Source organism: Mixophyes fleayi, chromosome 6, assembly GCF_038048845.1.
Source record: "Mixophyes fleayi isolate aMixFle1 chromosome 6, aMixFle1.hap1, whole genome shotgun sequence".
NCBI lineage: Eukaryota > Metazoa > Chordata > Amphibia > Anura > Limnodynastidae > Mixophyes > Mixophyes fleayi.
Genome location: NC_134407.1, coordinates 41,932,435 through 41,957,773, shown reverse-complemented (window position 1 = coordinate 41,957,773; position 25,339 = coordinate 41,932,435). Strand labels below are relative to the sequence as shown.

The 25,339-nt window shown below is 37.7% G+C and overlaps 1 protein-coding gene across 2 annotated transcripts in view; it reads left to right on the top strand.

Moving 5' to 3' along the window:
• The window catches only part of BICC1 (BicC family RNA binding protein 1), a 166,217-nt gene that overhangs the window by 84,404 nt on the left and 56,474 nt on the right, over nt 1-25,339 (top strand). For both annotated transcript variants that reach the window (XM_075216368.1, XM_075216367.1), the window contains exon 3: nt 1,628-1,697. In XM_075216368.1, coding sequence (XP_075072469.1) covers nt 1,628-1,697 — 70 coding nt within the window. The remainder of the gene's footprint in view (nt 1-1,627; nt 1,698-25,339) is intronic.

Genomic DNA, 25,339 nt, shown 5'->3' with positions numbered 1-25,339 from the left:
TGTGTCTTATTAGTGGTGACTGGTAAGAGGGTGCAAAATACTATTCTGTGTAGACTTGTTCCCAGGGTCACTGGGAGGGGAGGGGAGGGGGGAGGCAGGTACAAAGTACTGGGGCCAAGGCCCGTCTGTTGCGGTCACACACCCTCTGGCAGCTGTGGAAGTTGATGTACCAGGGCCCAAAATTCCATTTGGTGGCCCTGCTTGTTCCATACTTATGGAAATAAATACTGATCTCAAAATAGATGATTGTCCAAAGTTGTTGAGTTGCACCCATTTACAAAAGTGGAAGCTGCTCAAATCAATTTATAGGCCATAACAGGTGCTGAAAGGGTGGGGTTCTCCTGCAAGGAACATACACACAACATTTTTTCCCCCAGCACACTGCTATAGCCAGCAACAGATCTGCCATTTCTACTGTAGATAAAAATGCAAAAGTCTTTGTTGCACACATTTGCAAATGTATGTTTAAGCCATCCTGCCACGCGAGTTGCACCCATTCCCATTTGATTTTGTATGTTTTTGTTTTTTTGGGGGTTTTTTTTGTTGCAGCTTAGGAAATTTAATATCTGGTTGCTGTGGACAACATCACCTTTTTCCTTTTGTACCAGTTTTCACTGTCCCTCATGGTATATTATGTTGCTCATCAGGAAAAAGAATGTATGTATGTAACAATCTGATTGCACACCTAAACATTCTGCTGCTAAACTAGACAGTATAGCCACTTTTGTAACACACACAGTGCTTATGTCATGGTCATAAATTGCGTTTCACAGGGTAAGGACTGGGCAACTATTGCAAATTAAAATTATTGATAAAAATAATAATCTTTACTTCACTCCTAACTGGAGGCCAAGAAAAAAAAGAAGGTTGTTTTTCTGCAAGGGAGGTCCTCGTATATTGTGTTTGGTGGTCTTTCAGCATTGTGGTAGGTGGCAAAATACATAATGAGCGCCCCGAGGATAAAATAGTGTTGACTCTTAACCGCTTAACTCACTATTTCATTTTCTAATCTGCAAAAACAAAACACATTATATTGTTGGCAAATCCAAAATACAGACTGTATATGAAGCATGAACTAGAATCAGTGGGTAAATCCCGGTTGAAGGTTCACTGGCAAATACTTATGTTGTACTATACTAATGTTCCCCTTCTAGAATCCAGTGCATGTTTGGGATAACACATACTTGAAATAAGATTTCCAGCATAATGTCTGTTATTGGATGTGCACTGACCTTCTACTGTCAATGCATGAAGAAGGCTTTATCATCATCATTGTTGGGAGGAAACCGGAGCACCCGGAGGAAACCAATGCAAACTCTGGGACAACATACAAACTCCTCACAGGCTTATTGGATAGAAAATATATAAGACCACATTATTTCATCCTGTAAATAAAGTATAGTTTTGTTAAGTGATCATTTCACCTCTAAAGACGTAATGTGGTAACATGTATTCATGGTTAAGTGTTTGAGACAGGGGATGTTTTTATAAGGAAATAAAGATTTGTGTCTGATCAGAGGTTTTACATTGACCGTACTGTGAACTGTAGATGTGACTGTGAGAATATTGCTTGAAACCAACAGGGAACTATTGAATTACTAAAGATGCTTTTGCTCTCTGTCTGCAGATTATGGAAGAAACAAATACACAGATAGCTTGGCCATCTAAACTGAAGATCGGAGCAAAGTCAAAGAAAGGTAAGGTGTTTTTTTGGTTAACAAAATGCTTTGTAAATAGAGTGGACCCACCGCTGATGTCTTATTACAGATTATTTGTTTCTGTTCTGTCAGAAGTGTCCAGAAAGTTATGTTTGGTTAATAATCGCTTCATTCATCTTTCCTGCTGCACTGATGAGAGATCATCTTTATTTGTAAATTGCTGGACATTCTGAGCCTGTAGAGGCATTCGGGATGGGCGGTATGGTAATGCTAGAAGATGTCTGTGCAGTGTTTACACTTTGAAATGTGACACTTAAACTTTAAAGAAGCCAAAAAATATCAAACTACGAAAACAAAAAATATTACATTTTTGTGTGTTTAAAGCACTGTCCATTTGTAATTGTTTCTTGTTGTATTTGGTTACTCTATTGTCTGTAAACCTACCTGTCCCACCAATCCAGCAAATTGGGTTTTTCTCAGTTAAGCGATGTCAGCATAGGGTCCCTCTGAATATCTAAACTAGATAAGGCAACCAGGTGTGTACAAAGAGTTACATTCACATTTATTCCCTGACCAGCATCGCATATTAGTGTCATCTCACTTATCAATAAATGGTCAACAGCAGGGGGAAATTTTCTCAAAAGCCAATTGGTAGAAAGCCAAGACTTTTTTTTGTTGTTGACTTTCATTATACAGTTCCTGGTTTAATAAAATTAAATTGAGTTGTATTCAGGTTTCTGTTAGATTGCAGTTTTCTAAAGTCATTATTTGTTTAATTTAAGACCTTTTTAAATGGTGCATATTTGATTCTGAATACCTGATGTTGTATTCTACGGGTAACTATTCACTATTCTGAGGTCTCAATATGGACCAAGCAAGATGCGCTTTTTTCACACAATGCTGCACATTTTCAATGTCAAATTTTCTCACTGATTCCTTTCTGGTCAGCAAATCTGTGTGGAATTTCCCAGTATTTCTGTGGCATTGTAGGAAGATTTAATTTTCTATGTCGCATGGATGTTAATAGTTGCATTGCCCAGGAGGCCACATTAGCCACAGACGCAGAGAGTTGGTGGGGCTGTAATTTTAATACTTAAAATGTGGTCATATTTTTGTGGTTTTGTAGATGCAGGAATACTTTTTTTTTTTTTTTTTTTTTTTTTTTTTTTTTCAAAAGCATCAGATTTTTAGACATTTCATGCGGACATCCAGTTATGTAAAAAAAGGACATCAGATTGACAGCTTCTAGTGTCAAAAAGATTAAACTAACTGCATTTAGTTATGACGTTTTTTTTTTTGTTCACACTACAGGTGGTATTCGGAGTATATTATCTAGTTTTCACCAGTACAAATAAAATATTCATTCAAAATCCAGTCATCTATATTATCTAGTTCTATAGAGGGCGCACAGGTTATATAAGGTGTACATCCTCAATCTTAAATTCTGTAAGAAATTCTCAGCTCACCTAGATAATGAAAAGGTTTGTTGTTTCCCCCCCCCCCCCCCCCATATTTCTGCAACCTATTTGGACATTTCTTACCAAATTCTTTGACCTCTAGGAATCTCTTCATGGAAAACGTGCAAGATTTGGTTTGTAGTCTTAGTATCTGCTTGGATGTGCGCTGTATGGGCAAAACTGAGAGATGTAAACAGAAAAAACACGTGTGACAGCACAGATAATACAATTATTAACGGGACACACTTTATTGCCGCTTATAGTAACCATAGCATTACAGCCGGAGTGGACAAATGTAGAATTCAGGAAATTGGTTCATAGTTTAGACAAGAGGATTGTTTAAGGCTTGTACTCACACCAGCGAGGTGTTGTGTTCACCAGAAGGTGAATGCCGTTTCAGTAGGACTCTGATTTATTAATTTATTATGACTAATACTTGTTCTATTTTTGATCTGTGGTTATTCAAAAAGATCAATAGATCTGCTTAAACTGTGGTGAATGCTGTGGAGGACAACCTCCCATAAATATTCTCAAGTAGCCAGAAAAAAAAAATGCATTTCATTAACGGCAAAAGAAAAGATTACCTTAAAGTTGGTCGCCAACAATAATTTTCGTGCTTAATTAACTACCTGGCATTTTGGATTTATGCAGTCGAAGATTAAAACTCTAATAACTGTTTCTAGAGGGAAATAAAGGTGCGTCCTTAAACACATTTTTTTATATTTTTTTTTTAAATAAAAATAAATAAAATAAAAACATTTTTTATTTATATCACTCATTGATTGTCTGTTGCCTATATACATTTAGTCAATGTACTTTATTGTACTACAACTCAACTGGTTAGACAACAAACCCATTTTACTATGTAAAGTGCATGTGGCTGTGTTTTATGCATGTCACATTTATTTTTTTTAAATTGTATTTTTATATAGATATATATATATATATATTTTATAGATATATAGCTATATTTTTTTTAGATATAGATATATTTTTTTTAGATATTATATAAAAAAAATTGTTTTTTTTTATTACGAACCCTGGTCTTGTACATGATTCCTGAATTTCTTTTGTACACTGCCGATTTGATTTAATTTTGCTTACTTAGTTCGCATGACACACTGGCTTACGTAGTGCATTTATTCAAATACTTTATGGTGATTGTAATAAAATGACTGTTTTTATGGTGTGTTCTGGAAGTGAATAATGAAAATATTTCCTGTATTCCCTAATACAGAAAAACATTATTTTAATGAGGTGATATTTTATTGTAACATCGTTCAAAAGCAATCATTGACTGAAACGATCAGTTTGAGGCGCATGAGGAATAAATATTGTAATGTGGTGCAATCTCTATTAAACACTTGTTTATACTGCTAAATGTAATTAGTTGAGGAGAAAACCAGTTTCCCCCAAGGTGAAATCTATCTCAATACTTTTTTCTTTAGGCATTTGATTTGCAAAGGTTAATTATTAATTGTGTCTCTGTAGGCCCTCACAATCCTGAAAAGATATTATGTAAACTGTTCTCCTGTGCATGACTTGTATCTGCGCTTGCCAATTCTTCTCCAAATGTTTTATTTTGTTCTGCACACACCTCATAACTCGCTCACAAACTTGTCATTACACTTTGGGAAATCTAAGATTTGGTTTTCATCCTAAGTGCACCCACACTAAAGTCGGAACTTTATGTCTTCCTGGAGCGTTTTCCTGATTTATTTAAAGCGTACCTTGTTACCTAGGATGCAGCCATTTTGTCGACCTGGCCAATTTAATGAGGAAACGGCCTCTGTGATGTCAGTTGTTCATGGTGAATTGATTGCTAAATAAAATTCCAGTGTAGATGAGAAACATTTGAAACACATTTGCTGAATGTTTTATCATCCAGACTGTCACAATTGTTGGACCCTGCTATGGGTGTGGCCTAATGGAAAGTGAGTGTAGCCGTCGGGTGGCTAGGCGCAGCGGGGGCATGGGCGGGGCTTATTTTCAACTTTCCGTCTAGATGTCCTGTGTTAACAAGGTAACGTCTGAATACCATGATATTTTTTTTAATCCTATATATTCTTAAAAGGATAAAATAATCTAAAGTAAACTTTTTTATTATTATTTGAATTTATATAAATATAAAGGCAAATATTTTATGCCTCAATGAAACAAATGTTTTTTTCCCTAGGTCTCCAGATAAATAGGGTGTTGCCCCAAACCACTTGAACATTGTGCTAGTCCAGCTAGAAAAATATCTGTGTTTTATTAAAACTCAATCACTGCTATGACAGCTTGAGGGGGAAATGCTTGCCCCCTGCGACAGTGATTTAAAACTGCAATCCCACGAAAAAACCCTGTGTTTTTGTTTTGTTTTTTAAACCCAAGTTCGCTTGGTTTACTATAAGTCATTACATAGTAATGGACTTTTTTTTTCCTCGTTTCTTCAAGCTGCCACTAACGGTTTACTGTTTGGCAAGTGTTCTGCGGCTCTCATGGCAGCCATATGAGCTCTTTTGTAGTGATCAAAGTGGCTTTGAAATCCCCCTCTTCTCAGCATGCTCATTCACCGCACAATCCCCCATTTAAAAACTGCCCGTCCTCTGTACATGGGGCGAGGGCTCTGACTCGGATCAGATGAGACTGTCCTGAGGAACAAGCTTGACTGCTGAAACGCAGCCCTATCTGTGTTGCCCACATAGAGATTATGCAAAAAGAGTGAATGATAGGGGAGTATCCTAGAAAAATGAAACTAATGGAATTTAAGCCAACCATTAATAAATGGGTACAAATCTTGCTGTATGTGTGATGCAACATTTTCCAAGTTAAACCACTGTCATGTGTCAGGAGCTGTCCAAACTCTGCCACCCCATTTACTTAATGCTTTCACTATGGCAATGATTTGAGCTTTTATGAAGTCTGTGGTGTGTGTGTGTGTGTGTGTTTAAGTGGAATAGGTTAGTGCTCTAGTGATCCCTGGTGACAATGCCCTAAGTTGTAAATATGAGACTCAGAGAACCATAGATATATAAACCCTGTTAGTTATGTAGTTATAGCAGGTGTTTGTCCTATTTGCATGTGCTTTGTCTCACTGGTTCACTTAAACATTCTAAAACGGAATACTTTTAAACGGACGTCACATGAGTGAGATCTGTTCATTGGGTGCATACAGATAGCAGTGGGTGTTTCTTATATTGGGCAACTGCAATTTAGTATAAGCCTGGGTGGCATCTCAAGTGGTTGGAATGGCCTAGGTTTTAAATACTGCATGAAAAGCTAGACAGTAACTGAAGAATAAAGAACTCTGCATTATGACTTGTAATCAAACAAGTGACAACAATCAGCAAAAGCTTTTTTTTTTTTCCTGCTTATTGTTTTTGACTCTTGGGGGCATATTCAGTTGTGCATGGAGCCTCCGGTACAGACGCAAATGCATTCCACGTTACAGCAACGTCTCTGATTTCCCTTCGTCCCACCATAGGGTTACATAGGGAAGATGCGACTTTGCGGTACCGTATTGCCGTAAAAAATGCACAACCGCGGTGCTCATCCAAACATCGCGGCTAATTGAACATGTAAATAAAAGAAAAATGTTGCCCAGTGCTCAGAAACAATATATAAAAATCACTGTCTGCACTGTCTGCATATACATAAAGGAGAATTTTGTGCACAATATAGCTATATTGGGGTTATGCTCACCTGCCAGCGTCAAGAGATCTCCTATAGGCGAGACCCTTTGCAGTGAGATGTCGTAGTTACTACTGCAAGTAATGTATTGCATTAAGAAATACAATGTACAGCAATGGAGCAACCTTCCAGCACTGCAAGTGATCTTGGAAACTTGCTGATTTTAGTGGATTCCGCCAGGGCAAATAAATAAAAACCATAGTACTGATTTTCTTTTTAAGAACGCAGTGTCAAAGAACTCAAAATTTCCTCTAAACAGAAGTTGAAATTGACTACAGTATTTGGTTTCTGCAACTATCTGTTAATATATCCTTTTGTTTTTATTCTGAATTTAATACTCCTATATCCTTTTTTAAATGAGAAACTGAAAAGAAATGGCATTGACAACAATATTGACACCCTAGGCTAAATAATTGTTAGGACAGCCTTTTGGTCAAAATAACTGCGATCATCCGCTTCCTATAGCCCTGGATAAGTTTCCTGCACCTCTCTGCTAGAAGTTGGATTCACTCTTCTCAACTAAACTGCTCCAGTTGTCGCAGATGTGATGGTGCCTTCTGCTGGTTTTAGATCTCTCCTCGGGTGTTCTTTGTGATTTACATCTGGACTCATTGCTGATCACTCACAAGAAGCACACAGAAATTGATTATTGGACATTGGACAGTTTTTGTGGTCATTGTTGAAGGTCATGGGTCTTCCAGCGGGACAGAGACCCAGCTTTCTGACACTGGGTTAACATTGGCCGCTCTAAAATGTCCTGGTAATCTCCAGATTTCATGTCATGTGCCCGGTAAGGGTCATATGCAGCGCAGCAGCCCCAAAATTTTGAGTACGAGTGAAACTTTTGAGCCTTGTGACTGAAAGTAACCTTGTCTCTGACAGTGGATTGAGGTGTTTTCTACACCGTGGAAACAATCCTGCGCTGCAATCTTTAGTAAAGTTTTCTCTTGTGGCCACATCCAGGGAGGTTGACCACAGTGTTGTCATGGACCTTAAACCTCCTGATATTATGTATCAACATTTATTTATAGAACGCCAGCAAATTCCGCAGAAAATTACAGTTGGGAACACACAGTAATAAAACAATACTGGGTAATACAGACAGGTAAAAAGGTCCTGCTTGCAAGCGTACAATCTATGGGAGTAACACTGAAATATCACGGTCTGTGTTCATGCTTGGCTACGAATCTCCAATCCTTTATCTGACCTCCTCAGACAATTCTCTGGCATTCTTTTCTCCGTACTCATTGCAGTACACACAGTTACACAAAACAGGGTAGATTCCTTTTCTCTATTCATAGACTCTGTGCACACTACAGAAAATTTCTCCCGTTGCAATATCGTTAACGATTTCACCAAGGACTGAAACTCCCAATCAGCATGCCGATTCATACGGACACATTATTAACGTGTTACTTGATTTACCATCAGATCTGTACTCCTTATCAGACCTAACCATTTGCTGAACAAATTGTGACATTGCGCACTCCATAGAGATCTGCCTACACCGCTGGTCGTGAGTGCATACTCACTGCAGAATTGGAAGAACATTGTTCCATCGTTGAACGAGATTTTTAGTCTGGTTTAAAAGCCAAATCAAACGATGTGACGTGCTTTGGAGCAATAACTGTCGTTTATCGTGTGATTGGCCCGATAAATGGGTGAGAAACCTGTAGTGTACCCAAGCATCCTTTTTATTTATTTTTTAAAAATTGCAGGCACCTGCTACTCGCCACAGGTGGGTTCTGTTCCAGGACAATAACCTGCTGGAATTCTAACCAAGTCGAACTACTAAAAGGCACCAATAATTTTGTCAAGCCCATGTAAGGCTTTCTGTGAAATAAGCCATGACTTACAACGTAAATGTTTCTGACAATTTGAGTTTTTATTTCACTGCAAACCAAAGAGATATATACATGGATAACTTTTTTTTTTTTTTTTTTAAATCCCAGAAGCATTAAGGTACAGTCCAATTAATGGCATGTGACACGACAGTCTGTACAATCCTTTGGAAATATATTGTACACTTAATACATTTTCCAAGCACGGTCTTAAATTTTATTTGTGCAAGCTTAAACTACTTAGTAATTTGGTGTCGCGTTTAAGGCCAAAGCTATCTGTGACTGCTATTTGCAACCTTTTTTTTTTTTGGCCCTTCTGGAAATACTGGATGACTTATTCTGTCTTTTCTAATTACTTTTAAGTAAAATTGCTATGAAAATAATACACTTGTTCCAACATATTTACATGTGGCTTCTAAGCTGTATTAACTAGCAGAGTAGATATAACATGACCTCAGTCTCCTTAGTGTATCTTTACTGGACAGCAAGACCTTTTTCTCACCTAAATAAGTTGAACAATGCAGTCTACCTTGCCTGTCTTTTTCACGCACTAGGCTTTGATTCATGTCTTCTATCTCTCCAAGTAACTATATTTGACAAGCAGAGTAACAGACTTCATGCAAGAGAAACCAAGCTGACTGGATGCTGTCCTGTTACTTTTGGCTATGAATTTGATGAGCCGTCTGTGCCGCTTTTAAAATCCCAAATGTGTTTTGTAATGTTTAATTGATTTTCCTGATTTTTTTTTTTTTTGTTTTGTTGCTGCTATGAGCATTTCTCCAAGAACATAATATGTAAATGACAGACCTCCTAAATGTTATTAAATACCTGTTGCATGTAAATAATGGAGGTAACCATTTGTGTCCTGAACTGATTTTCATGACAATCCAGCTGATCTGTTAATTAGCATCTAGTGACTTCACTGATGTGTTTAATGTTTAATTATGAATTGATAGGCTGTGCTCCCACGAATGTTAGTTTAGTAATCAAAATGTATGCCCTTTATTATACTGTGTTTTGCATGCCACTGTGAAATGCCCCAGCAATTTTATGGAGCTCATTCAATATTATAAGAGCTGTGATGTAACCCATAGCTACCAATCAATTTTAGCAGTTTAGGGTTGGAAGGCTAAAGAAAACTAATATCTACTTGATAAGGGTTACAAAATTTCATTGATATTTGCACAAAACTATTAAATAAGATATTTAAGATAAAATGACATTAAATAAATATTTAATATTCTAAGTCGTTAAATATTTTTTAATATAGGATGCATTCTATAGGTTTATATTTGTATGTCTTGCTATTGGATGCTGGTGCATCTTTCACTTTCCAAATTATCAGAAACTAAACTGTTCCTAGGATTAAGTAAATATATTCCGACAAGATGTGATATGCCTAAGTACAGCCGTGTAAGCTTTACTGGACCAATAAACCCCAAATTAGAAATTTGCAAAAAGGAATCGTGAGGGGATAATGCATAGTCCACTGCAGCTCTGTATACTTAACTCAAAGTCAATGTACAGGCATTGTAGCCCTTCCCACGTCGTCTTCCGGTCAGGAAGCTGAGATTACAGTTATTTGAGCTGCTGTCACAGGCCCTGCCCCTGCGTATTAATCAGAACAGTGCATTTATGCATAGCAAGCAAATTTGTCTTTTTAGTTAAATGTCTCACTTTCATGGAAACTTGTTGCAGAGGAGTGTAACAGAGCACAATGGACATATTTTAGTTTAGTATAAAACATTCACTTATTTTGGTTCTTTTTCTTAATACACAGCCTTTGAGATATAATACACTTAATTTTAGCATATATTTGTTGTATCCATGTTGTTGGATTAAAAGTGTGGATTAAAAATGTAATGTAGCGCTTTTAAAATTCCATGTACACTTTGGCCTTGTTTCATAAGTAGCATAGAAGATGTTTTGAGGTACATGTACATTCATGCGGTTAATTCTTAAACATTGATTTTATTTAATTTTTTTTTTTTCTTTTTCTCACCTGGTGTAATACCACAGTCTTTGTACAAGATATTCATTTGTTTTTCCAATACCTGATTGAATACATCACGCTTGGATTCAGGGTGAGCAATATTAAAGCAAGATCAGCTGTGTTGGATGGATTGTCAAAAGGATTTTTGAATGTAAGACTTGTGTCTGTGAATGAAACCGCAAATATCTGGCATTGTATTAGTGCAATATGCCCAAAAATTTTAGACCGTATTTCCTAATAAATGTGGACGAGTTCTAATTCTTTGTTTTACTTTATAGTGTCTGTGAAATGTCAACGGAATAAATAAAATTACTTTTGACACACAAAATTCCCTACTATGCTCATCGCAGTTTATGTACTGATATTTCTGCAAGCCTTTAGTGGCGGGAGCTCAACAAAATGCAGGTTTAAGTTATCATGAATCTGTTAATAATTGCAGTCATCTGGATATTACACATTTGGAAGTTCCCTAGATTTCTAAAACCAATAGTTGGGTTAGTGGAAATACAATCCTCTTGTGGTTTTGGAAAGGAACCATTGTTGTAGAGATTTTTTGGGGTTTTTAAGCCTAGTATGTGACCGTGTATCTTCCAGAAAATGGTCTGCTTGTTTTGGAAGTTTAATTATTTGAAATTTTTAATTAGTTTTTTGTATAAAAAATGATTTCTTGGCAAGTAAGTTATGCTTTCTGTACCTTTTCATGTTTACATATAAATGACTTCCCCCGCAACAAAACTTACTGTAAGATATAGGTCATGAATAATTGTAGCGTTATCTGTTTTATTTGGGAAATGCCACAAATATCAATATTTTGTAAGAGATTGGACAATATATACACTTGAACACAATGGTGGGCTTGTGCTGCACAATGTATTGATGATTGTAAAAATGTTTTATTTATATAGCAGCAACATATTTCATAGTGCTGTATATGTAGGGATCATACCTGCCCACTTTCCCAGATTATCCTGGAGACTTCCGAATTCTGGGTAGGTCTCCTGGACTCCTGGGAAAGCGTGCAGTTCTCCTGCATCCTGCCCGTCAGGAGCCTCAATAACTCTATTTGTGGCGAATTGCAATATTTTGGCCCCAGTGTAAAATGACACAAAGTCGTGGGGGCAGGGCCGAAAGGACTCTGTTTTGTTGCCTTGATCCCCTCCCGGAAAAAAAGGGCCTATATTTTGAAAAAGTTGGGCAGTCCTTCCTTTAATACATACTTTTGATAAACTTTGTTTCATGTATGTTAACCATACGTGTTTGTGTGTGTGTGTAGATGCTGGTTTGGAAGGTAATAAATGGAAATATTTGTGGAATAGAGGAATAACAAGAGTTTGTATGACTAATACATTCTATTGTACGTAATTCTGCTGCAAGTGTCAATTAAGTTCCGTACCTTATCCAAACGTAGTCTTTTTTTTTTTTTTTTTTTTCAACTGATAATTATACATTTCACTCAGTATAATATACTCGGTTACAACATGAAATGTAGGGGACACTAACCTGTCATTCCAGGGTTTCGGTTATTTGAGTTGGTAGCTGGCTTGAGAACCAAGTTCTAGCCTCCTCACCCCTGTGAGCCATGTCCCTGCCATCAGTACAGCATGCTGGCATCCTGAGCAAATGTCGTCTTAGCCTCTCGGGCTGGTACAGCAATAGCCTGCATCAAAGGGGTGCCCTACACTTCATGTTGGGCAATGATCAGTTGATTATTTGTCCAGTTTATGTAGTAAGGCCGAAGTGAGGTCTGAGATAATGTTACTTATTCTTGAATGAATGGATTTTATGCCTGCTCTTGAATATTTGTGCAGACCACAAAAATGAGCTGTTGGTTTTCCATACTGTAGAAAATAAGTGTGTGCTTACAATGATGTATTTTTTCTAAATGATTTGTAACTTCCTATGTATTTATATTGAATACAGTTACTCTTAATTGGGGTTTATAGTTCCCATTCATTAAATGCTGATCACTGATTTTGGGCAGCACCTCATGAGAAGTTTGAAAAGGGGGGATTGGTGTATCAAGTCGGTAACCGGATAATGTTTACAAAACTCTGATATTCAGACATCTCTAGAGAGTACATTATAGTGACATTTAAGCAGAGCGCTTTTTCCAGAGTAAATGACAGGTGATTTGTACAAGTGATCTACCTGTTCTACTGTTATAGCTTATTTTTCCACTAGGGGCACTGTTCCATTGTAGTCAGAGGAGTACGCAAAATAACTATTTATGGGTATTATGTAACCTTGGTGTTCTCTTGCCTTCTGTAAAACTGCATTGTGAATTTTATATTTAACGTCTCCAGACCTGCTCCAGGGCTCTCTTGATGGAGAAAAAACATTTCCACAAATGCTCATTAATGGAATTGTTTTGAAACTGGCATTGAGAGCAAATACACACCTCATTTTGTTACATTATGAAAATGACTGAATACATTTTGTCTATTTATGCAATGTTATACTGTAACAATATTTTACAAACTTCAATTAGTCTGTATTACTTTCTGATAAGTAACATTAAAGCTACTACTATTTATAAACAATATGTAGAATTGTTTTTAAATATCTTTACGTAAAACAATGTTTAATGTATTTTATTGTCACACTGAGTTAATGCTACTTACAAGTAGATCATGTTGTAATTTGAAAATTGTAAAAAGTAAAACTACAACACTAAGCATATGTGTGAATAACAAACTTTTTATCCTGTCCTTGAAACAAAGAAACAGCATGGCTAGTTAGGGACCAGATCTTTCCGACTTCACTTCTTCTAAGTAATGTTGATTATCCTCCACATTTGGCAGCGTTCTGGCCTAAATCTGGCAGCCCTGCTGCTGAAAGAAATACAGCTATTTTTGGTTACAGCTGCAGCAATACTTGCCACGTTTCAGAGCAATTTATTTTCAAAACCCCAAAAGGTATTGTAGTCACTTGTCTGGTCCTGGTAAATGAAAGATCCAGAAGTCTCGGTGCGGGATGGGATGTCTAAAGGAACATAGGTCTAATAAACTGCAATAGCTGCAAAATTGCATTTCCTGAGAGCTGATATAAAATAAACTGGTCATGTGTAATGTCCAATTAAATAGTTTGACTCTTTAGTTTTAACTTATTGACAATATTTCCACATGTTCATTTTTTTTTTATTTTAGCAAAGATTTAATCTATGCATCTCAAATTAAAATAAAATAGACTTTTCTTGCAGGCCAATTAAATACATTATGGATATTTATCCCAATTTCTATATAAACTTCCATATTATTGAGATAAAAAAAATGTCTGCAATAACCAGTGTTAATACATAAAAAAACATTCCAGATACAGCTCTCCTTTTCCATAATCCTCTACCACACTAACAGAAGTGTCCACACAACACATCCAGGACTCACATTCAGGAGATACTCTCCGTCTTGATTGTCTGTAACAATCACTTTCTGACTGAAAGTAAACTTCAAGCATTGGATTGTTGGCGTGGACTAGACCGCAGCCATAGCTTGTCCAGTCAGCTTATTTAAAAAGTTTCCAAGGCCGTTCTTCACTTCCAAACTCCTGGCTCTAAAAAGTGACCAATAAGTGATTGTATAATTGCCAGGGAGCAGCACTCGTATCTGTCCTGATCTTTAGGAGTCCTGGGCATGGAACACCCATGTTTACCGGGAAAGAAGGGGGTTATTGGTAAAATAAAGCGCATAGGAAGAGGTCTCCATTAAAGTAGAACTACACTATTTTTAAAATATTATTTTAAACCCCCCAACCCGCTTGTATACTTTGATCAATAGTTGCCATTTTGCTTTCTTTAAAGACTGTCACCTCCCCACACCTGCACATTAGCTGGCTCAAATACGGCCACAGTAAATGTCACACTCTAATACACCTGGATCCAGTAATCTTATTCATATATTTATTGAAACCAAATGACACTGGATTTATCCATATTAATGTGCTGGGAAGAGGCATCAGATCCTCCACTTTACTGAATGTTAGAAATATGTTTTGCCTATGTGTAACCTGTACAACTCTAACAAGAGGTAAACAGCTGCTGGCTTATTTAATACAATGGCTTGTCTAGCTCTGTCCTTTTCACATATGAGGGAGGTGAGAACGTGTGGCAAGGTGTACAAGGGATCAGACTACTTGGGTAATGGCTGACAGCATTCTTTAGTCTCTTGATCTTTTGTTGAGGAATGTGTGGATGCCTAGTAGCAATAATGCGACCATGTTACCGGGAGTCTGGGTCGCTCATGTAATAAGTGCAGTGACCTCACTGGTCCCACATACAGAGAGTAACATGATGGGAACATAAAGCTTTTCCTTCTAATCCTCAGTTCCCCCTGCAACCATTCCATGCCTGTGTTCAATCCTCACACCGGTGACAGACTGCTTCTCAATACGTGTACACCTCCTGCGTAATATGCTGTCCCTTTAATATCCAGACAGTCAGTATCCTGACTGAGTAACCAGAGCACATGGTCTCCCAATGCTACCATGGGATAAACCATGAAAGTCCACGACACTGTAACTGACCTCGTCTTTCCACTGGCAGTTAATAACTTTAGAGATGTTATTGTCCGTAATAGGTAAAGGTGTGCCAGACTTCTAAGGAATCCCCTTTTAAGTAAATGTGGTGTTTTTGTTTTGTTTTCGTAAATTCCCTAAAAATATCCCAATAAACATCTTTCCATAGTCCAGTGTCAATTTTCCCTTCATTTTCCTGAATGTGATAGTTCGGTGAGGAAACAAATTGAGACAAGGGGGTTGGTGGGAAACGAGTGGAATGGGCAGGTGGAGCATGAGGAATGAATTGCCTTAGGGTGGGACGGGGAAAGCAAATGTGACAAGGTCAGTTTTTTGAGGGAGCGATTGGAAGTTGGGGGAAGAGTCTGGTCAGATGGTGCTGGGAGGGGAGCAGGACAGGATATATCCTGTAAGTGTGAGGTGGTGAGAGTACTGACGTAGGTCATTGGCAGAACGAAGTGGGGGTGTGGTGAAGTATTTCCTAACAAAGCTGGAGATTTAGGAGGGGCACACGTTAGAGTGCTTTATAATTTGAGGTTAAGCAGCTAATTGTATTCTAAATTGAATCAGGAGCCAATAGAGGGCTTTGCAGAAATGTACATCTGAAGTAGAACGTCGGGGGAGGAAGATTAGGAGTGACGCCGCATTAACGTTAATAAGTAATGGGCATGCTGCACAAATGCAGAAACGGGACAGTAGAACACATTATGTTGGAGCCATTATAATGTGTCTGTAAAGTTTTAGTGTGTGGCCTAGACTACTTTATATTACCCCTGATAGTGTTTTCATAAATATGATAGTGAAGTAGCCGTACAATTATGGAGTAATGTTTTTAATGATTCAAAGGGAAATAATGTATATATTGTCTACAAATGTAGCAAAGCTTTAAAATGGGTACAGTACATTTTTTTTTTTCTTTTTTGAAGCAACCTATTCTATATACTCCCACAGTTATAGTATGATTTCACCATGGACATAAATTGCAAAAGTGTTATCAGCACATTTTTTGCAAGTCTTGCTGTTTTTATAGTTTCCCATATCTTAAAGAAGCTTTAAACTAAATTTAAATTCATCCTTGCAATATAATAAAATGTACAGCTCTCATGAGTTTTACTCTCTGCATTTAAGCTATTAAATCTGGCACATCCAGGGGAAAATTCAATTAGCCACGATGTTCTAAGGAACATCGCGACTGCGCACGATTCTACAGTTACTGTGGTAAAATCTCTGCTCATTTTTCCTTGCAGCTCTATGGGGGGGGGGGGGTGAGGAAAAATCAACAGGTTCCTGTAAAAATCTCCGCCATGAAGTGTCTCCGGAATGGTCACAAGATACTTCGTAGCTAATTGAATTGTCAGTCTTAATTAGGTTGTCTGGTACTGCCCCTATTGAATGATCATGATGGTCAGTCTGAACTCAGCAGTTCATTGCAAATCAACCACACGATACAGGGACTGAGAAATACTGGTAACTTTTTCCAGACATGTATTTTTTTTTTGTGCTGTTTTTGAACACAAGTGTCATGATATAAAATCTAATAGCAGTGTGACGGTGTTACTCGGCTGGATAGAGCACAAACCAATATTAATGCAAAGTTGAATGATGCAATGAAAAAATAATAGAAGTAGACTAACTTTACTCATCAGACCCACTTTAGTTAATGATACCTGATGATAAATAGTGTTGCACCAATGATGTAGTCCACATAAGTTTGACGCTGGTTGGCAGCACTGAATTCTCTCTTCCAAAGAGAAGGTGGATGGGTTTATTGTGTTTTTTAAGTCATGTAGTGACCTCTACATGATAGCAATTTTGCAAGTGGAAACAACCCATTGTCATCCATGTAGGGCAGCACGGTGGCTAAGTGGCTAGCACTTCTGCCTCACAGCACTGGGGTCATGAGTTCAATTCCTGACCATGGCCTCATCTGTGTGGAGTTTGTATGTTCTCCCCGTGTTTTTGTGGGTTTCCTCCCACACTCCAAAAACATACTAGTAGGTTAATTGGCTGCTATTAAAATTGACCCTAGTCTCTGTCTCTGTGGGGCACATTTATCGGGCAAAATGAGAAATACTTATCAATCCTTATCGCATGGATAAGGATTGATGTATTTCTCAAATTTATTAAAAATGGATCACAAACAGTTCTGAAAAACTGCTGTTTCTGTGATAAAAAAAACCATACTGACCTCTGCCTCTTCGGTCGCGCTGTCTCCGGATCTCCTCCTCTTCGGTGCACTTTCTCTTCATGCTACTGCGCATGTGCCGTCCGGAGAGCTTGAGGCTGTGACAGGGAGGGATCACAAGATCACTCCCTGCGCATGCGCTGTCCAGCTCTGCTCTCCGGAGCAGAGCAGGACATAATGAAGAACAGAAGTTTTACCAGCATTTCGGATGATGTACGCCAGCTTCAGCAAACCATTTTTTCGGGACTTGTTAGATTGCGGCCAGGAGCAGTCACCATTCTGTTGAATGGTGACTGCTCGCAAAAACGATCAGGAGTGCAGAGCAGCAGATATCAATGATATCTGCTGCGATGCACCTTTAATAAATTTGCGGAGAGTACATCGTGGCCTAATTTACACGGTAAGTGCACGATCGTGCACTACCGTGCTTTCTTAAATATACCCCTGTCTGTTAGGGAATTTGGACTGTAAGCCCCAATGGGGCAGGGACTGATGTGAGTGAGTTCTCTGTACAGTGCTGCGGAATTAGTGGCGCTATTTAAATAAATGATGATGTAGAGAAACTCTCCAGGAGCTCTGCACATAGGCCAGACACTGCCTAGGGAGTAAAGCTACATTTTTTTTTTTTTTATCTTTACCCATTTCTAAATCATGTTGGCAAATAAATGAACAGTTCTTTTCTAAACCATGAACAGAATTGGTTGTAAAAGGACTGCCTAATCTGTGCTGGATAGCCAGTTCTGAATGCAAAGGTAACTTCTGACCATTTCTACTAACGGATAATAATTAGACTCTGTGACAGAGAAGTACAGCACTCCTCTTAACCGCTTGGGCATTTTAGAGTAACATTTGCAGATCCATATACATTAACACTTCCCCTAGGAATGCAGTTGCTTCACTTGCTTTTGCCCTGTAAATGTCCAGAGAGGTTTTCTGTCTCATTTCATCTTCACCTATTTGACATCTTAATTTTATCAGCTGTGTTGTTTTTCATTTGAATCTTCATTTATAGAAATAGCTTCTAACAAGTAAAGGCCAGGATTAGTCATGGTGCAACTGGCCTTAAAGTGCCACTGAAAGAAAGTGAAAAGAAGTCTGCAGCTGTGAGAACAAACTGCACCATTACGGCCTCATCTCCCTTCTCCATGATGTACATGCTTAGTGCATGTGTTGGAGTCTCCATAGTGACCTCCTGTTCTGTTGAACACAACCTAACTCGCTAGCAGTAGAGGAATTCGGGACATCAGGTTTATTGATGCCTGTGTTTCTTTGTCAGCAAACTCATATAAAGCTACTCCGTCTTCAGTTCCCAAGGTATAAATTGCAGGTCTGACTTTGTTACTACACAGCGAGGGCTTTAACATTTCTGGCATTTAACTTTTTTTTATGGTGGTCTCCATGACAACAGAACAAGCAGAATAGATATTCTGTGTCAGAGGATTAACTATGAAGTAAAAATTCCTTTATAGCGCTGCTGGTGTGTCTGCCTGGCCCCCTTTACAAACTGAGCAACGGATTACGTTAACTTGATTGTGTTCAAGCTACTGAGCATTGTTTTAATTAGAAAGGGCTAATGCATATTAAAGCATACCAGCTCATATCACTGCTAAATCTTGGCAGGACTCATTAAAGGGCATAAAAATACTAAAACTTCCATTTATAAATATGTATTTTTTACATAATTTTTTCTTCTGTCCAGTAAGACATGATTAAATTATTTGCAGAAAATCTTATTTCACTGCATTTATACTGGGCTCTCCTTTTTAGGGCGAGAGGGGGGATCAAGACTCAGTGGAAAATGTCTTACTTGGTCATATGCTGACTTAGCAATATCTAAACAGTCACACTGTTAGTAAGTATATTAGCAGGTGGTAGGTTAAGCTGCTGTTCCAAACGTGACCTAGCAGTTATCATTTTCACAATGGGTTAAACGTTTTATGATTTCAAGATTCTTGGTCATTATGTTAAATGCACTGGCATTTGCAATGCAGTCACAGGTTACATAGTATGTCTTCCTTGCACTATTGGCTTATATTTGGAATATATAGAGCATGCCTGCACATAATAGGAAGAGTTGTTGAGTAAAATGAATTTTACCTGATGACCACTATTTAAAGAAGATTTATGCTCTGTGGTTCTTTTTGCTGATGCATTAAAGAGCAACTGGTGAAATAATTATAGCCCAACCCCCAATATCACTTGTCGTACTTTCTACTTCAGACCAAAGAGAGGGTGATCCCTGAGCATTGGTAAATAGGAACTATGACTGCTGTAACCATGACAACGAGTCATGTTATGTGGGAAGTTTTACACTTGATTGGCTTGTGTGTCTCATAAGTGTTTGACAAATACAATTTTGACTGTCCTAAACATATTGTTTGTTGCCAATCAATACTGAAAACTTCTTTTCATGCTTGGTGTTCACTACTGAGCATTATTTTAATTTAACATAGTGTTTTTCACTGTTGACCAAATCATATGTAAAAAATCTTATTTTTCTGCAGTTGTACCGGCATGTTACTTTTAAACAAAAAAAACCAAAACATTACTGATTTACTTTTCCACCATTGAGATAAAAAAATGCTTTAAAACGCATATATTGCTTCATTAAAGAAAAAGGAAGTTAATTGAAGTGCACTAAGCTTATAAGGTATGCATTTTATTCAGCGCATGTTAAAGAAAAAAACATTTCTTAAGTGTGCTATGTAAGACGCTATAATGCTGCCTGTATATGCAGCAATTAGATTATCATTTTTGAGGGTAAAAATACCTTGATAGCTCATCACTCCAATCTCACAAGTGTTCAGTCACCTGTCACATTAACTCGCTCCCATGTGGTCCAGTCTGCAGGATGGAACGTCTCCTTTAAAACAGAGCAAAAAGTTTGAGTCCCTCTCTCTCCTTCTCTTGGGTTTATGATTTTATTGCACAGCACATGGAGACATTTTAACATTATTGTGGATGAACATAGATATTTATACTATATAACATTTAAAAAGGCAGTTTTCTAAATTAGGTAACTTATTACTAACTTGAAGTCATGATGAATGTTACTGGCTATCACTTGTAATCCATTAAGTTTTGGTGCTTCATTTGGTCATCGTGGAGAGATTATAAACTGTGACCTGTATAATTTTTTTTATCTGAAAAGCGAATGGTGTCATTTTTATATAAAGAAAAGACACAAAATGTGTGTGCCCCCAATGTAAGAGAAGGGTAAAATCAACTTGACAGCTCCTAAGTGATGTAATAATTTTAATATGAACATATTTCAGGGACCGTCGCACTATTACTCAATACAACAATAAACAAAAGAGGGTGGGGAATATAAGCAAGGAAGGGCAAAACATCTGCCAAAGTCACCCCTTGGTCAAGACCTCCAACCACATCTTCCCTCAATATGAGGAGGTGATGGAGTCTGGGATAGCTGCTGGGTATATACACTGCCGGGTATTGCAAGATACCTTGTTTCTTCCATTGTAGCCAGCCAGTAAATCGTATCAAATTTCTACAATGTCTGGATAAGTGGTTCACATTCTTGTGCCACAACATCTAGTTTTTAGACATATTTGAGATAATCGTTTTACATGTAGGTTTATTCATGTCAATTCAACCTCTTGTGCAACTAGAAGAATTTAATTTTGGAATTTTGTAGTAAGATATCAATTAGCAATTTACAGGAATTCACCTTTTTCTTGAGAAATAATAGGTTTGTCAAGGTTTTTCCAGTTCATGAATATGGAGTAATCTCTGAACCAGCTATGCCTCATTTCTACTAGATTCAATTGTGTGGAAGAAAGTATGGCTATATTGTTGAAATGATGTACCTTTCCTCAAGTGATTTTGAAAGAGCAGTCATGGCCAACCAGCCACATGGCTGGGGATATGTTTTGTAAAATGGAATATTTGGTGGTAAAGAAAGGACTCCTGAAGAGCAATTGCATATAAATCTCAAACCTTTTGAAAAGCAAGTTTATTCTGTACTAGTGTAGTTACTAGTATAGTCTCGTAGTTTCATCCATTGAATAGAGGAGGTTGGCAGTCCTAGTAAGAAGGTTTTATCAAATATGGCTACTCTGTTTATTTTGTGTGATAACGTTCATCATGCAGCAATGAAAAGCAATAATATCTGGACTCTAGGTGGAAGAATCGATCAATAAATATAGTTAACACTGTAAAAAAAAATAGTTTGTAACTGTGGCCTTATCTGTGTGGAGTTTGTATGTTCTCCTTGTGTTTGCGTGGGTTTCCTCCGGGTGCTCCGGTTTCCTCCCACACTCCAAAAACATACTAGTAGGCTAATTGGCAGCTATCAAAATTGACCCTAGTCTCTCTCTCCCTCTCTCTGTCTGTGTATGTATGTTATGGAATTTAGACTGTAAGCTCCAATGGGGCAGGGACTGATGTGAATGAGTTCTCTGTACAGCGCTGCGGAATCAGTGGCGCTATATAAATAAATGGTGATGATGATGATGAACTGTGCAGCCATCAGTTTTGGCTAGTTCCTTCAGTTATTTATCTGGTGGATGGCTAAAAGTGGAGTATACTTAAAAATAATTTTAATTTTATACGCTGTACTGAGAGCTCTGTTTTATGGTTAAAACCATAAAAGCCAAAGATATGATCCATCAGTGAAGGCTGAAAGAGCTTGTATTGGAGACAGGACAGCAGTTTCCCCTGTGCTGCTGTATATAGAATATAGGGAGCAGGAAACAGATTGGGGGGAAATTCCTGTAAATATCTGAGATGAGAAGGCAGACGCTTAGTTGTTTTTTTTTTTTTTTTTTTTTAGGTCCAAGGTTTAATGTTGTGAATATCTGGTTTCTCTAATCAATCTCCTATTTTCTGGCCCTGGATATCTGAGTTGGAGCACTTTAGTCGGACAAAGGGTTATCTCTATAATATAAAAAACAATGGGTAAAGAAGACATCTTTGCTTCATACTATTAGTAACATTGAAAGAATAAGAAACCGAATCCCCTGAAATGACACTTGCTGTGAGTCATTGATAGAGCGTCATCGCCTCCTAAATTCCTCCAGAAATCCATGATGAGTTAACACAGCTTTCATAACCCTCCAGTCCCCCCTGTCGAGGGCAGGAAAGGTGTGTGATGCACCTGGCAATTGTTTAGAGTTTTGTGACACAAGTCAGTCCTTTGATAAATCCATTTTGATCAGGGTTTGATCAGACCTATTGTGCCAAAGTTTGCCTATTCTTTTTAATGTTAATTTTAATCGGCAAAACTGGGCGGTAAATGCTTCACATAAAGTGATCAGCTTGAGTAAGACTTCATTATTGGCTAATAGATTACAATATTAGCTTCTGGAGTGCCTTGAAAGCAAAGATAGATGTATGCGGGCCTTCCATTGTTACTTTCCAGTTAGTCAAAGCTGCTATCTCTCTACTCACAGCTGAGTGCTGTCCATACTGTATGAAGCTAAACTGGGCAATGGGGCATCTATCCCAAAGTATTGTTTTCATAACTCTAACGCTTAAGTGGTGAACAAAAACATCTAGAAAGAGACTCATTCGGTCTCCAAGATACACAGGGGCGACCTGAACACCAATCTGAAGGAATCTGCTCAATGAGGCCAGGTGATCGAATAAAAAATGGTGAAGCCACAGCGCTATGTCCATGGAGAGCTCCCTTTGCTTCAGGCCCGGTGGGAGCATTATCATTCCCATCCCTCTTTGGTAATGTCGGGTAATATTGCATAAAATACCATTAGTCAAGTATCGAAATCTGTTATAGCCTCAGTGGCCTCCTTTTAGTTTAAAGTTTTTTCTCCTGGATCATTTCTTCATAAGCTCCTGATCTTTACGCTCCTCTAATAGAATTAATATAGCTGCCTCGTAACACATCTAATTTTATCTGGCTTGTCAAATAACTGGAGCCGTAATGTGATGAACATACCTTTTCTAAACGAAAAATAGTCTGTGCTCATCTTTCTTCATGGTTCACTTGTGCAATGCATCTACCTGTCATTGGATGTTTGCCTCAGTAATCTTGAGAACTTCCACGGTGGTAATCAAACCATTATCTGTGCACTGCTCAGAATTAATGATCAGCATGACAGTCTAAACACAAACCCCAACAACTATTTTCTACATTTACTTAATTATATTGTGGAATTATAACAAATAAAATATCAGGCCCAGAAATGCTGGTAGTATGTAGTATATTATAATTTGGGTTTCTGTTTTTCGTGTTTTTACCAAAGAAACCAGAAAATACCCTCTGGCTTTTCTGGGTTTAAGCGAACATGCCAGAAAAGCTTTAGAGAACTGATTCCTCGGTGATGCTTGAAGAGCCTGTGTGAGCATTAAACAAGACCTAGGCTCACATAGAAGGTACAGTTACATTGGTAGATAGATATTTGTTGTCACTACGTTTTCTAGTAATAAAACATAAACACCAAATTATTAGCAGGTTTATTTACACTGGGGAAACCTTTTTTTGGGAGGGGGTGAATGTGGAAAGAAAACAAAAAAAAAACCCAAAAAACTTCAGGAGCCAAGGAAGATGTTGCGTCCTTTCGCATTAGTGGAAATGGCAGGAGCAATTGTTTAGGTACATTGGCCTCTGTCGGCTTCACTAAAATTCTCAACTGTAATGCTCTTTAACAGAGGCAAATCTGTTTTTTTGCAGTGATATAGGGGCTTAGCTTAGCAGTTTGGCTGTGGGAATTAGGACTTGGGGGTATATTTACTAAGCTTCGGTTCCAATGAATCTGTTAAGAACAGAGATGAGCACAAATTTCGTCCAAATAGACTCTTGCGGTGGAATTGGCTGTTTTACAGTGGTGTGAAGTCCTGATCTACATGTAAAGTAACATTTCGCTGCATTTATATTCTTCTAAATAGATCTCGGAAAATGACGGTCAATTCATTCTGCTCTGTGGTAGGGTTTGGATTTTGGGGCAGAATACAAATAGAGAAACGTGCAGAATGAGGGGAAGATTCCATAGAACAGTGTTGACATCTTTTTGCTAATCTCCCGTTATTTGGGCAGCACAGTGGTTTCCGGCTCCATGTCGGTAAGGCTTGTGCAACATTTATCTCACCAACTGATGTAGTGCTAGAAGTTCCAGCACAACCTGCCATCTAGGGCTGTATTTCATATCTTGAAAAAAAACATTAAGCCTATTCCTGGGTCTAAAGAATAAGATATGTAGTTATTGATATCCTAATTTGAGGGTTTTCAAGACTTTCTTAAATGTTTACCGTAAAATTGGTCTTAGTATTTATATTAGCTGCGTTTCACACTATCCAGTCTTAGGTGTACTTTTAAATTGAAAAAAGTAACAAACATTTAATGATTGTGAATTGTGCACATAAGTTCACCTACACATTGATGCGCTTGCCATGCTTTTAGCCTGGAAATTATTTTAAACTGTGCAGGTGCTCTGCAAAGTGTGTTTATTAACTTGTCCAGAAATAGTTGGAAAGGGGGGGAGGTTCTGCAGATCTCTAGAAGAATTAAATAAAATAAAATCCTTTTTCGCATCTTAGCCTTCTATATACTCATTTGTTTAATTGTACTTTGTGGACTTTGAAAGCTGCATTAGTATGTATCTCATTTTCCACATTTACTATATAGTATGTCACTGCTATAAAACTGTTATGACAGCTGTTTGATTTAAGTTAGAATCTGTCTAGTGGTGCTTGGTGGATCTGCGGTCCCTGGAAGCAGATATTCAGTATGTGCATATTATATATGGGAAAATACAATCCTTACTGTAAAGTATATGGATATTAAAAATTACCGGTGAGTTCAGAGACCATAGAAACAGGACACATGTACAGAAATCCACATTGATTTATAATTTCCGGAGTAATATAAATAGGGGCATGTGTGTAATAAGGAATAATTCAAGTTTTCCTAGTGAACACAAACTACATTAGAACTCAACCATTTGTAAGCAAAGCTAGAACTTACTGTTAACTTCAGTTGTGTGTTTTGGTTGCAATGTTTTCAGTGAATGATGCAGATATTGTAATCTGTGACATTTTATTTTGTGATA